Below are 12,370 nucleotides of genomic sequence, written 5' to 3' on the forward strand. Positions count from 1 at the left end.
CCCACCCCGGCCCAGGAGGACGACCCGCCGCAGGACGGTGAGGCCCTTTGCGGCCCGCCCCTCCTGGCCCGAGGCAGTTGGGGCCAGGACCAGAAGACTGGGGGCGGACGTGGGGATCCGGAGAAGAGCTGTAGAGGATGAGCATCCGGATGAAGAGTGGAGAGAGAGGAGGGGTGCCAACCTCAGCCCCACTGCGCATCTTTCTGCAGGTTCTCTTGTCCTTTGGCGAGGATTCTCCAAGGCGTCTCAACACATGGGCCGGCTCAGAAACGCCAAGATCCACGTGGAGAGAGCTATCAAGGTCGGAGGGAGCTTGGGGGTCTAGAAAGGGCCTGGAGAGTGGCTCATCCTGCCTCCCTGCACTATTTTCTCCCATCCTTAGAAAACATACAAGAAAAAAATCCTTGATCCCTTGATCCACACCCATCTTCAAATACTTCCCCATTTTTCAATACCCCCTTCACAGCCAGACTTCTTGGCAGAATTGTCTACTTCACCTGGGATTCACTCCTCAGCTCCCACCACTCTGGTTCCCTGCCCTTCCCCACTCCCATCGGGAACCACTCTAGTCAAGGTCACTGGTGACCTCCAAGGAGCCAGATCCAGCAGTCAGTCCCTCTTCTGTCCTGACCTTGGTTTGGCACCTTAGGCACCGACCCCCCACACATACCTTCCCTTTTGGCTGTCTGCACACTCCTAGTTCTCCTTTCTCCCTCCCTGGCAGCTACTTTTCAGTTGCCTTTGAAGACTTCTTGGGACACTCCTGGTTCCCTGGATCCCTCTCCACACCTGTCTCCTTGGCCATGAGTCCAGTCAGTGTGCTGTGCCCCCTCCATGCCCTTTCCAGCCCAGCCTGTCCTCTAACTGCACGCTCCAGAGATCCAGCCCCCCACTTGACATCGCCCAGGGAACATCAAAGCATTTCAGACCCATGTCCCAAACCATACTCTTGATTTTCCTGCCCAAACCTGTTCTCCTCCCTACTCTCTGATCTCCTCCATCTCCCAGTTGTTCAAGCCAGAAATCTGATCTTTCTGTTCCCTCACCCACACATCTAATCCCATCAGCAAAACTAGTCTCTATTTCCAAAACGAATCTCACCTCTATTGCCTTGTTCCCATCCATCTCCACTGTAAGAACCTGCAGAAACAACAGCCTTCTGCCTCGTCTCCCTGCTTCCATCCTTGTCCCCTCCATCTGTTTTCCGTACGACAGCAAGCCAGCAAGCCACACTTACAGCCTCCAACTATGTCACTCCCTCCCTTCACTTTATTGCTTCATGCTACTCTTAATATAAAATTCAAGTTCGTTCCAAGGCCTGCAGGACCTTCCACAGTCTACTTCTACTTCTCAGGAGGTCTCCCCCTCATTTTCCACACTCCATTCACCCTGGCTTCCTTCCAGTTCCTCCCAACCTCTCCAGCCTCAAGACCTTTGCACATGCTTTTCCCTCTGCCTGAACTGCCATTTGCCCAGCTCTGCACATTCCTGGCTCCTTCTCAGCCTCCCCTGACTGTTTCTCTGGGTCCCCATTAAGATCCAGTTTCTCGAGCTCGCCAGCCTGGATGTAAATTCTTGCTCTTTCACTTAACCACTGTGTGGCCAAGCTACTCAATCTCTCTATGTCTCTGTTTCATAACCAGTTAAGTGGTGATAATAGTATCTATTAAAAATACATATCATTGTTAGTAATGTATATAAGTGATTAACACATAGAAGGTGCTCAGTAAATATTAGCAAATAAATATAGTTACTCTTGTGATGATTATTATGCAGATTATTTTTCTATTTATTTATAGCCTGTCTCTTCTACTGGAATATAAAAATTTCCTGAAGGCAGAGGCCATAGCTGTCCGGTTCACCGTTATATCCCCTGTGACAGGCACTTAGGCTATACTTGCCGAACAAGCATTCTTCTGTTACCTTGCAGCAGAAGAAGATTTTCATGATCCAAGGCTGCTACCCTGTGATCCGGTGGCTTTTGCGCCAGAGGGGCTGGGTGGAGAAGAAGATGGTCCATCACTTGGGTACCACGCTGCCACCACCACACAAGGATCTGGGTGACAGTGACACCACTGAGGATGGTGAGCAATCCCTCCCTTTCCCCAAACTTCCTGAGTCCCATCCCTTTGGTTCCCGCTGTCCCAGGGTTGAGGCTGTGATATGGGCCTGTGGGGTGGGGACAGGGGCCTTACCAGGCCTGGTCTCTGCATCCACAGAGGACGAAGATGAGGATGAAGCATTCCGGCTACCACAGCTGTTCGATGATTTACTGGAATTTGATGACCTGCATGGGACGCATGCTCTGATGGTGAGGGCCCAGGGGGCTGGACAGGGGTCTGCTTCGTTTGAGGGAGAGCACTAGAGTCCAGCTGGGTGACCCCAGACAAGTCCTTTCCTTCTCTGGGCCTCAGTTTCCCTATCTGTGATAAAAACGGATTGGTTCTCTAAAGCCTAGGTAGGCCAGCGGAGTGGTGAGGGACACAGACAAGGCTGGCCTGGGTTCAGAACTGTTTGTTGCTAGGTTGTTATCAGAAGCTGGCACAACCTGCACGCCTGGTAATTTCCCCCTTCCAAATAAAAACCCCATAGTTCATCTTCCCCCATCCCCAGCAAGGGAAGGCTAGCAGGAAGGGCTTAAAACGTTTTGAAAGAGGCTGGTATGATGTTGTGGAGGGTGTGTGTGCTGAGATGGGGACACTTGGCTTTCAATCTCGGCACCACCACTTACTGAGCTGAACTAGACCAAACTGCCGTTTTCGTCTGTCGGGCGAGGTTGAGGACTGCCACTTCCATATGGCCCAACCTTGTGAGCCCTTGGACAAGTCCCTGTGCCTCAGTTCCCTCATCTGTGAAATGGGGATAATGGTAGCACCTACCTCATAGGGTCGTAGTGAGGATTAAAGGAGTTGACATGGCAAGCTTAGAACAGGGCCTGGCACATGGTGTTACAGGTTATCAATAGTCCTACCTCCCAGAGTTGCAGGAAGGACGGAGAGAGGTGGAGCCCACGAGAGAGCCTTTGTCACATGCAGTGTGCCCACCAGCTTGGAGGCACAGTCATGCCACTGAGCAAGTCACTCATGGCCAAGAGCCAGAACAAGGTGTGGCGTTCAGGTGTGGGGCTTAGTCACTGCCTGGGGGCACCTGGCCAAAGGAGCTGCGAGCTCACCTGCTCTCTGCTCACGCAGTGTGTGCCCCGGAGGAAGAGATGTCTTTTCTTAATGTACACAAAGATGGCATGTGGGCTAGAGGCCCCCTTGATAGCAACCTTTCCTTCCATTCTCCCACCTTGCTCAGCAGGGCGGGGAGAAGCCTCCTCGGGCCTTGTGCTGCCCACATTAGCCTCCCCTGTCTCCTCCCCTCCCCACAGTCGCGCATGGTTCGGAACGAGATCCCCTACTTCATCTGGACCACTCGGCGGAACATGCTGGACTGTCGCTTCCTCTCCAAGGATCAAATGATAAACCACTATGCCCAGGCGGGCTCCTTTACCACAAAGGTGGGTTCTCCAGGGCGCGGGCATGGCAGCTTCTAACCCCCCCACCCTTGGGCCGGCAACCTCACTCCCTGTTCTCCTCGTCAGTAAGAGTTTTCAGGAGATGGGGAGGTATATGACTCAGTGGGATTCGGACACGCCTGGGTTCAAATCTAACCCCTGCAGCATGTCTGCCACATGTAGACATGATGCCTAACATAGATTCCAGGATCCAAATGGGATCTGGAGACAGAACAAACACCAAGTCCGGTGATAGTGAACAGGAGGACCCTTCTCTCCAAGCAGAGCATATCTGGCTGATGGATCTATTATATCTTAGCTGGGTTTATTAACAAGTGACTTTACCTCTCTGAGCCTCAGGTCCCTCATCTTTTTTTCTTTTAATTTATTTATTTTTGGCTGCTTTGGGTCTTCGTTGCTGTGCGGAGGCTTTCTCTAGTTGGGGCGAGTGGGTCCTACTCTTTGTTGTGGTGCGCGGGCTTCTCATTGCGATGGCTTCTCTCATTGCGGAGCACAGGCTCTAGGGGCGCTGGCTTCAGTAGTTGTGGCTCGCGGGCTTAGTTGCTCCACGGCATGTGGGATCTTCCCGGACCAGAGATTGAACCCGTGTCCCCTGCATTGGCAGGCGGATTCTTAAGCACTGCGCCACCAGGGAAGCCCAGGTTCCTCATCTTTAAATGAGAATACCAGTAAGACCTATCATCTAGGGTTATGGCAAGAATGATAGGCTTTATAACTGAGACCTGCTAGTATATTATTAGTGTGGACTGGGAGGATTCCTAGAGAAGGCAGGTATTTAAGGGTGTGAAAGAGTGGATGGGAAGGATGTGGGGCATACTCGGCGGAGGAACCACATGGGCAACACGGGGAGGTGGACATGAGTGGGTCAAGCCTAGCAAGTGGGGCAGAGGCCCTGAGCACGTCCAAGCAGGGTCCCCTTGAGCTGTCTGGGTGTGTGCCAAGTGTGGGGGCCCTTGGAGGCCCTCTGGGCCAGTGCCACCCTGCCCCCTCAGCGGCTAACTCCATAGGTGGGTCTGTGTCTCAATCTCCGGAATTTGCCGTGGTTTGACGAGGCCGATGCCGACTCCTTCTTCCCGCGCTGCTACCGCCTGGGGGCTGAGGATGACAAGAAGGCCTTCATAGGTAAGGAGATGCCAGCCCCATGCCTGGACCCTCAAGCCGAGGGATGAGCGCTAAAGCCCTGGCTGGTGTTGGAGAGCAAAGGGCCCCTCTCCTCATGCCCTCATCTACCCCAGCAGATATCCTTCTCCCTCCCCAATCCTTATCTTTCCCTAATGTACCTCCCTTAATGAGCCTCCTGCCTTGGTCAACCCAGACCTCCAGAAGAGCTGATGTAGCTTAGTTTACTTTCTAGAGCAGGTTCTAAAAGTTGGTCTCTTGGTTGAGTTTGGAATCCAGAATAAGTTCCAACCTTGTGTCAGATTCCACTGGCTAGACTGGGTTCCAAACCTAGAAAAGGCTCTAGACTTCGGGATTCTCAGGCAGAGTAGGGTCCAACTCCAGCACATGCCCTAAAGTCAGGTCAGAATTTGGATCCAGATTAGATGCTAGGTTTAAATTAGTCTCCAAATCTGATATAGATTCTGGGCCAAGGTCTGGTTCTCAGGCTAGATAAGTATCAAAAGTGGATCAGGACATTGTAAATCAACTATACATCAATTAAAAAATAAAATTTAAAAAAAATCACCAAAAGAAAAAAAAAAAGTGGATCAGGAACAGAAGAGAGAAAGCAGACAGCAGATCCAGGCATGATTCTGAAGGTAGAGTATGAGCCAAGTCAGGTGAGGTTCTGGGTCTGGTTCTACGGTTGAAACAGAAGCCAGGTTCTAGTCCAGGTTCTAGAATCAGAAACAGTAGTCAGGTTCCGGATCCAAAATGGGGCAGGTCATGCTCAGGTTCCGGAACCAGAATAGGCCTGGAGCCTAGAGGCTGAGCAGGGTATCCCCTGCCCCGGGAGCAGAGGACTTCTGGCTGACAGCTGCCCGCAACGTTCTCAAGCTGGTGGTAAAGTCAGAATGGAAGTCATACTCTATCCAAGCAGAAGAGGCAGCGGCCCCAGGTAAGCACTGTGGTTACCTCCACCCCCCAGTCGCTTATCCTCCCACCCAGCCACACACCCATCCACCTGTTCATCCACGCATCTGTCTTTGTATTTTTCTCATCCATCTGCCCATCCACCACCCCTTCCTACCAGCCCATCCGTACATTTATCCACCCATCTGTCCACCCTTTGTCCATCCATCTGCCTACCTTCTCACCCACCCGACTCATGCACCTACCCATTCATCCATCCATTCATCTTCCCCCCCACTGTCGTTCTGTTCATTCACCTACTTCTCTCAGCTCCTCTCTCCCTATCCATCTAGCCACTCCACCTTCCTACCTACCTACCTATCTGTCCTTGTCTCCCCATCCATTTACCTCTTTTCCATCCAGCCATCCACCACCTATGTGTCCTCCGGCCCATCCACTCATCATTTTTCTGTCCCAAACACCTACCCAAGTGTCTTCCTATACATTTGTTAATTGACCCACTGCCTCATTCAGCCCTCCTATGGGCCTGGCATGTGGCCAAGCACTCGAGAGAGGACAGACTAAGAGGATGTGGTCCATCCCTGCCCTGTGGGGAGCTCAGGTCTGTGAGGAGAGGAAGCTGTGCAACCATGTAGTTTCACTTGGTCTGAGGACTCCTTGTGCCTTGTGAAGGGGGACACAGAGAGTCCCTCGCTGCCTGCTGGCTCAACCCATTGCTTGCCTTTTCCCTCTCTGGACTTAGCTCCTACCTCACAGCCTCCACCCTGTAACCCAGGGTCTAATCAGTCAGGGATTCGAAGAAGTGAGGGGCAGCTCTACTGGGAGGAGGAAAATCCCTGGCTCTTCCAGTGGCCGACTGCCCAATTGCTGTCTCTTGGGTGTGTCAGGTGCAAAGAAGACGGTCATGTGTCGGGATCAGGGGCACAAAGGCCCCAGGCGTGTCAGAACTCCCAAGCACGGAGAGGCTGCAGGTGTGTGCTGGGGTTATAGGTGCTGAGATGCTTCGGGGACATTTAGGGAGGAGCCTCAAACGAGTGATAGGTCCTGGGACACTGAGGGCCAAGGGTGAGCACTGGGGCCGCAGGTGAATTTAGAACAAAAGCCCCAGGTGAGTGATAGGTCCCAGGGCAGTAGGGTATGCAGGTGTGTGCTGGGCCTCAGGTGTATTTAGGGTGAAGTCTCAGGTAAGTGACAGGCCTTGGGGCAGTGGGGGCCATGGCATATGGGATAGTGACAGCCCCCTCCCTGTCTCTACAGGAGACAAGCAGCCCAAGAAACAAGAGAAAAAGCCGGTGACGGTGTCCCCAGAGTTTGTGGATGAGGCTCTGTGTGCCTGCGAGGAGCACCTTAACAACGTGGCCCACGTGGACATTGACAAGGACATGGAGGCCCCGCTCTACCTGAGCCCTGAGGGCTGGTCCCACTTCCTCCAGCGCTACTATCAAGTGGTCCAGTGAGTACCTCTGCAGCCCTGGCCATGGGGCATGGCAGATGCTCCTTGCTCTCGGGCAGCTTCCGTGTTCTGAGCTGATGCTCAGGGACAGACCCTCTCTGTCGAGTGCTGCCCCCATCTCTCTCCAAACCTCCCCGTTTTGTTCACCCCACTATTCTCCTTCTTCAGAACCCCCAAGAGCTCCCACTGCCTTCATAATAGGGTCCAAACTACTCTTCCCAGACCTTGACATAGCATAGTGACCAAGATCATGGCTGTGCTGTCGGATAGACCTGAGTCTGCCTTTGCCGCTTCCAAGCTCTGTGACCTTGGGAACATCACTAATCCTTATGAGCTTTGCTTTTCTCAAATGTAAAATTGGTTTAAAAATAATGTCTGCCTGAAAGGTAGGATTAGACAGGATAATCTGTATGATGTTCTCAGCACTGACTCTTAGTTTTCACTCACAAAGTAAGACTCTATTAAGTCATTTAGATTTTATCCTGCAGGCCAACGTTTCCCAAAGTGTACTACACAGGAGGCTAGTACTACAGGCTGTAAATAGAGTTTATGAAAAAGGGGCTTTTGTGGTCCATCACATTTGGAAAACATTGGGTTAAACAAAGTTAGTTAAAATAGGTTTCCTTGACGCAGGACTTTTCAGAACCTATGGGTGGTGTAAACCTCCAAGAGAGACAGCGTGTGCAGTATATCCTGTACTTAGGTGACCCCAGTCCCCCGCCCCAAGCATCCTGAGCGGTTGCGTTTGCAGAACACACTCCGGGAAAAGGTTCTTGAGCAGAGCAAAGGAGTATTGAGATGGACCTGGAGCTGTTGTAGAGAGACTCCGTTCAGCAGAGTGTGTGGGAGAGCCTGGACGGAGGAGGACCCTGAAGGCAGGAGCACACTCAGCATTTACCAAGCCCCTCCTGTGTGCCAGGAGTTGTGCCAGGCTCCAGAAATGAAACGAAGTCCCTGCCCTCAGGGGCACACAGCAGTAAGCTTGGCGGGGGGAGTGCCAGGGCCCTCAGCTGGCATGGTGTTAGAATAGAAAGGAACAGACAGATTTAATGATTGATGGAGACTGAAGAACTAATAAATGAACTTTGGACGAATGAATTACCAAGCAAACCCACATCACTGATGAATAATTCATTTGTATCTTTTTTTAAACATTGGGAAACAAAAACTAGGTGACCCCATACTTTCCCCTCACCTGTCAGAAAACATGGAGCCACCCTTCTTAAATTAAGAATGATCAGGACTGAGTTAGAACAGTAGGTGGAAAGAATGTCAGTCCTCTGCATTTCCGGATGTGGGGCAAGTTGGGGGCTGGAGGAACCTCTCAAAAGTCAGGATTACATAAAATATTACATCATATAACATTGCCTTGAATTGTTCAGTACAGATCATTAGCTTTTATTAATTTATTCAGTATTTATCGCTGCTTCTCAACTTTTTAAAAAACAAATCCATGACGCACCAGCCAGGCTTTTTTTTTTTCCCCGCTCCCCCCACCAACCAGGCTCTTATCAAGGTTCACTTTCCACAGAAACACTGTTTATTTTTTTGCTAAATATAAAATCATATTGTCATGTTGAATACACTTTTTCAAGTTGCACGTGCCCCTGCCACCACCACGTGACACTTTCCTGGGCCAAATCACGGATTTGCTCAGCAGATTCTTTATGCCATGGCCACAGAAAAGTTTCCAGCAAACCTTGTGGAAATAGAAGAGCCAGGACTTACGTGTGAGTAAGAGGCCTTGCCAAGCCCCCTCCATCTGACTGTCCCCGTTCCTGGCACTGCCCAGCTGCTGCTGCTGCTCCTGCCTTAGCAACAGAGAGACAAGTTCTCCGTGGCTGGAGACATTCAAGAGGCTAAGATGTTAAACAGACGTTACCATCTAGTGGAGGCTTCCTTCGTATTCATTCAGAAGAAAACAAATGGGAGAGTTTGGATGAGGCTACCATCTGGGGTATTTTGTGACTTGGTTTAGCTGAGGACATTCTGCGTCCTGTAGGGAACAGGTCCCTCTTTGTCCATGAACTCTTATCAGTACAGCCCAGTTGCTGAGGCCAGCTCCCGCCAGAGGACTTACTTATCCAACCAGTCATTCATTCAGTTAACAAACTTTCAGGGAGCGCCTAATAAGTGCTGGGTACTGCTTGGGGTTGGGACTACAGCAGAGAATAACAACTACAAAAAATATTCCTGCCCTCATAAAGCTTACGTTCCAGTGAGCAGAGACAGGCAATAACCAAATGGGTCTGGGTGTCAGGTGGTAAGTGATGGGAAGAGAAATAAATCAAGGAGATGTGTCATACAGATGTGCTAGAAAAGAATTAGACTAAGGGGCTTCCCTGGTGGCACAGTGGTTGAGAGTCCGCCTGCCGATGCAGGGGACACGGGTTCGTGCCCCGCCCCGGTCTGGGAAGATCCCACATGCCGCGGAGCGGCTAGGCCCGTGAGCCATGGCTGCTGAGCCTGCGCGTCCGGAGCCTGTGCTCCACAATGAGAGAGGCCACAACAGTGAGAGGCCTGCGTACCGCAAAAAAAAAAAAAAAAAAAAAAAAAGAATTAGACTAGAAAGGGGCCACCTATCAACCAGTGTTAGGTTCTGATTAGGAGGGGAATGAACCCCCCCAAAGCACCTGTGGATGAAGAATCAGGAAGAGTGGAGTTTGCATCCTGCCACTTAACTCAGTGTGTGGCCTTGGGCAAATCCCTCAACTCTCCAACCTTCAGTTTATACTTCTCTAAAATGGGACCAGTAACATCTCCCTGGAGATGGATTAGTGATAATATAGATAAAGCCCTTGGCACAGCGCCTGGCACATAGTGGTGCCTCATCATTTGATGCTGGTATGATTAAATTCTATCAAAGGCAGTTTTAATGTAATAGAAAGGGAGGTGGCAGAAGGTGGAGTGTTGGAGTGAGGGGGGTGCAGTAGGTAGAATGTCCCCATCCTCTCCCATTCCAGCAGTCTGGGACGGTGCCCTGGGCAGGGTGGATTTGGGGGACAACCTGAGCGTGGGGCTGGAGGTTTGGGAGAGACCTATCTGGATCTCTAGGGGAAGGGCGTGACCAAAGCTGGTTGGACCATGGCCAGGGAGCTTTTGTCTCCCCTTGCCTTGTTCACCAGGATGCCCCCAGGCCCAGCCCTGCCCAAGTCCCATCATCTCCCCACAGCGAGGGGGCAGAACTCAGGTACCTCGACACTCAGGTCCAGCGCTGTGAGGACATCCTGCAGCAGCTGCGGGCCGTGGTGCCCCAGATGGACATGGAAGGAGATCGCAACATCTGGATCGTGAAGCCGGGAGCCAAGTCCCGTGGACGAGGTGGGGGTCAGCCCCTGCTTCCTGTACCAGCACCCTACACCCTCCCCAGCTAGAGGCCAGGGAAGTTAAATAGTACAGGTTCTGTTGGAGCCAAACTACCTAGGTTCGAATCCCAGCTCTGCTACTTACATGCTGTGTGACCTTGAGCAAGTTATATCACTTCTCTGAACCTCAGTTCCCTTATCTGTTGAGGATTAAACAAGGTAGTACATCTACCACTCAGCATGGTGCCTGGCACAGTAGCCACCCCATCAGTGTTGGCTGCTGTGATGATGATGCCAGCACCTCCTCTCCTGCCCTGAGGGTTTAGGTTAATGCTTTAGGCAGGTCTGGTGATACTCACATGCAGTTGCTTGTCATCTAAGGGCTCTCATATTTGACCAGTGCATCCTTGTGAGGGTATAGTACAGGGGTCAAGGGTATGGATGCTGGGAGCGAGACTTCCTGGATTCAAACCCCAGCTCTGCCTCCTAATAGCCATAAGACCTCGGGCAGGTTAGTTAACCTCTTCCGTGCCTCATTTTCATCATTGTTAAAATGAAGCCAATAATGCCTACCTGAGAGGATTACATGAGAATCATATATGGAAAGTGCTTAGATCCTGCACTTTTACAGAGTACCTGCTATGTAATAACAGCTGTTATTATTCTGACTGCTTAGCATGAATGGAATTTGAACAGGGCAGCCAGCAAGCTGGGGTGGTGCATTAGCCCAGCCTTTAAAAGATGGTTAAGGACTTCCAAAATGTAAAAAACAGACTTCTGGCAGCAGATCGCTCCATGTACTGCCTGCCCTTGAGTGAATTTGTTCATGTCCAAGTGAAGCTGTCACAGCTCCACACACTATGGGACACTCCTGTTGGGACGTCTTTTCAAAACCAGCATCATAGTCTTTTCTTTTTCTACCTTGGAAATAGTTTTGTTGGTTTTTTCCAAGTATGAAAATACGTATTTGTTATTTTTTTAAAAAAGATCAGACAGTACAGAAAAGTGGAAGGAAGCAAAGGCACCCTTGATTTCCCTGAGAGAACTACAATTCACCTTGTGATGTGTTTCTTTCTATACTTTCTTCTATGCATCTGGAGAGAGTGTGCATGTTTTATTTTATTTTAAATAAGAGCATACTATTTGGTAGCTTCCTTTTTTCATTTATTATATCTTTCCATATCAGTGAGTATTACTCATTTATTTTTTGCACCTTTCTTTTTTCTTAACAGTAGATCTTGGAGATCACTCCATTTTAGTACATCTAGATCTGCTTTTCTTCCCCGCCTGTTTTTAGCTTATTATTATAGACACTTTTCAAACATACACAAAAGCAGAGAGAATAATACAGTGAATCCCAAAGTATTTCAACATTTTCTCTCCATTTTTAGAAAAACTTAATTGAAATATGTATACAATATACTTCACTGAAAAGGGTATACACTGTGAATATACAACTCAGTGAATTGTCACATAGTGAACACACTCGTGGAAACAGCACCCACATCATGAAATACAGCACCCTAGAGGGCCCCTCCCATGCCATCTCCAGGTCTCTACCTCCCTGCAGTGGGAACCCCTATGCTGACTTACAACACCATAGATTAGTGTTGCCTGTTTTTGAATTTTATATAAAAGTACAGTAGGTGCTTTCTTACCTCATTCTGTTTTACAGCTGCATAGTCTAATCTTGTTTAGATGTACTCTCGTGGTCTTACCTAGTCCTTTTCTGATGGATATTTAGATGGCCACCATTTTTTTTTCCTGTTTATTTGATTATTGATTGATGAATTGCTATTACAAGCAACACTGTGATGAATATCCTGTGCAGATATCTTAGTAGCCTTTCCATTTATTTCCTTAGGATAAATTCCTAAAAGTGAAATTGCTGGGTCCGAGGTCATGAACAGCCTCAATCTTTGGCTATACAAGGCGTCATGTTATTGGGAATCTCAGTGATCATTCTGGCCATTTGAGAAAGGATCTGGCTTGGGAACCTGGCACAAGTTATTCTGTGCCATAGGCGGGCAATCAGACTGTTTGAGGGGCCAAACAATG

The 12,370-nt window shown here is 49.8% G+C and overlaps 1 protein-coding gene across 1 annotated transcript in view; it reads left to right on the forward strand.

The window, feature by feature from the left end:
• Nucleotides 1–12,370, forward strand: part of TTLL3 (tubulin tyrosine ligase like 3) — a 27,713-nt gene continuing 15,343 nt past the window's right edge. Inside the window, 9 exon segments of the mRNA XM_079933492.1 lie at nt 1–37; nt 210–301; nt 1,931–2,084; nt 2,220–2,311; nt 3,374–3,502; nt 4,528–4,642; nt 5,481–5,579; nt 6,812–7,007; nt 10,180–10,328. Of these exon segments, the coding sequence (XP_079789618.1) occupies nt 254–301; nt 1,931–2,084; nt 2,220–2,311; nt 3,374–3,502; nt 4,528–4,642; nt 5,481–5,579; nt 6,812–7,007; nt 10,180–10,328 (982 nt within the window). The 5' untranslated portion in view covers nt 1–37; nt 210–253.

The sequence above is a fragment of the Stenella coeruleoalba genome, assembly GCF_951394435.1.
Source record: "Stenella coeruleoalba genome assembly, chromosome: 10".
Lineage (NCBI taxonomy): Eukaryota > Metazoa > Chordata > Mammalia > Artiodactyla > Delphinidae > Stenella > Stenella coeruleoalba.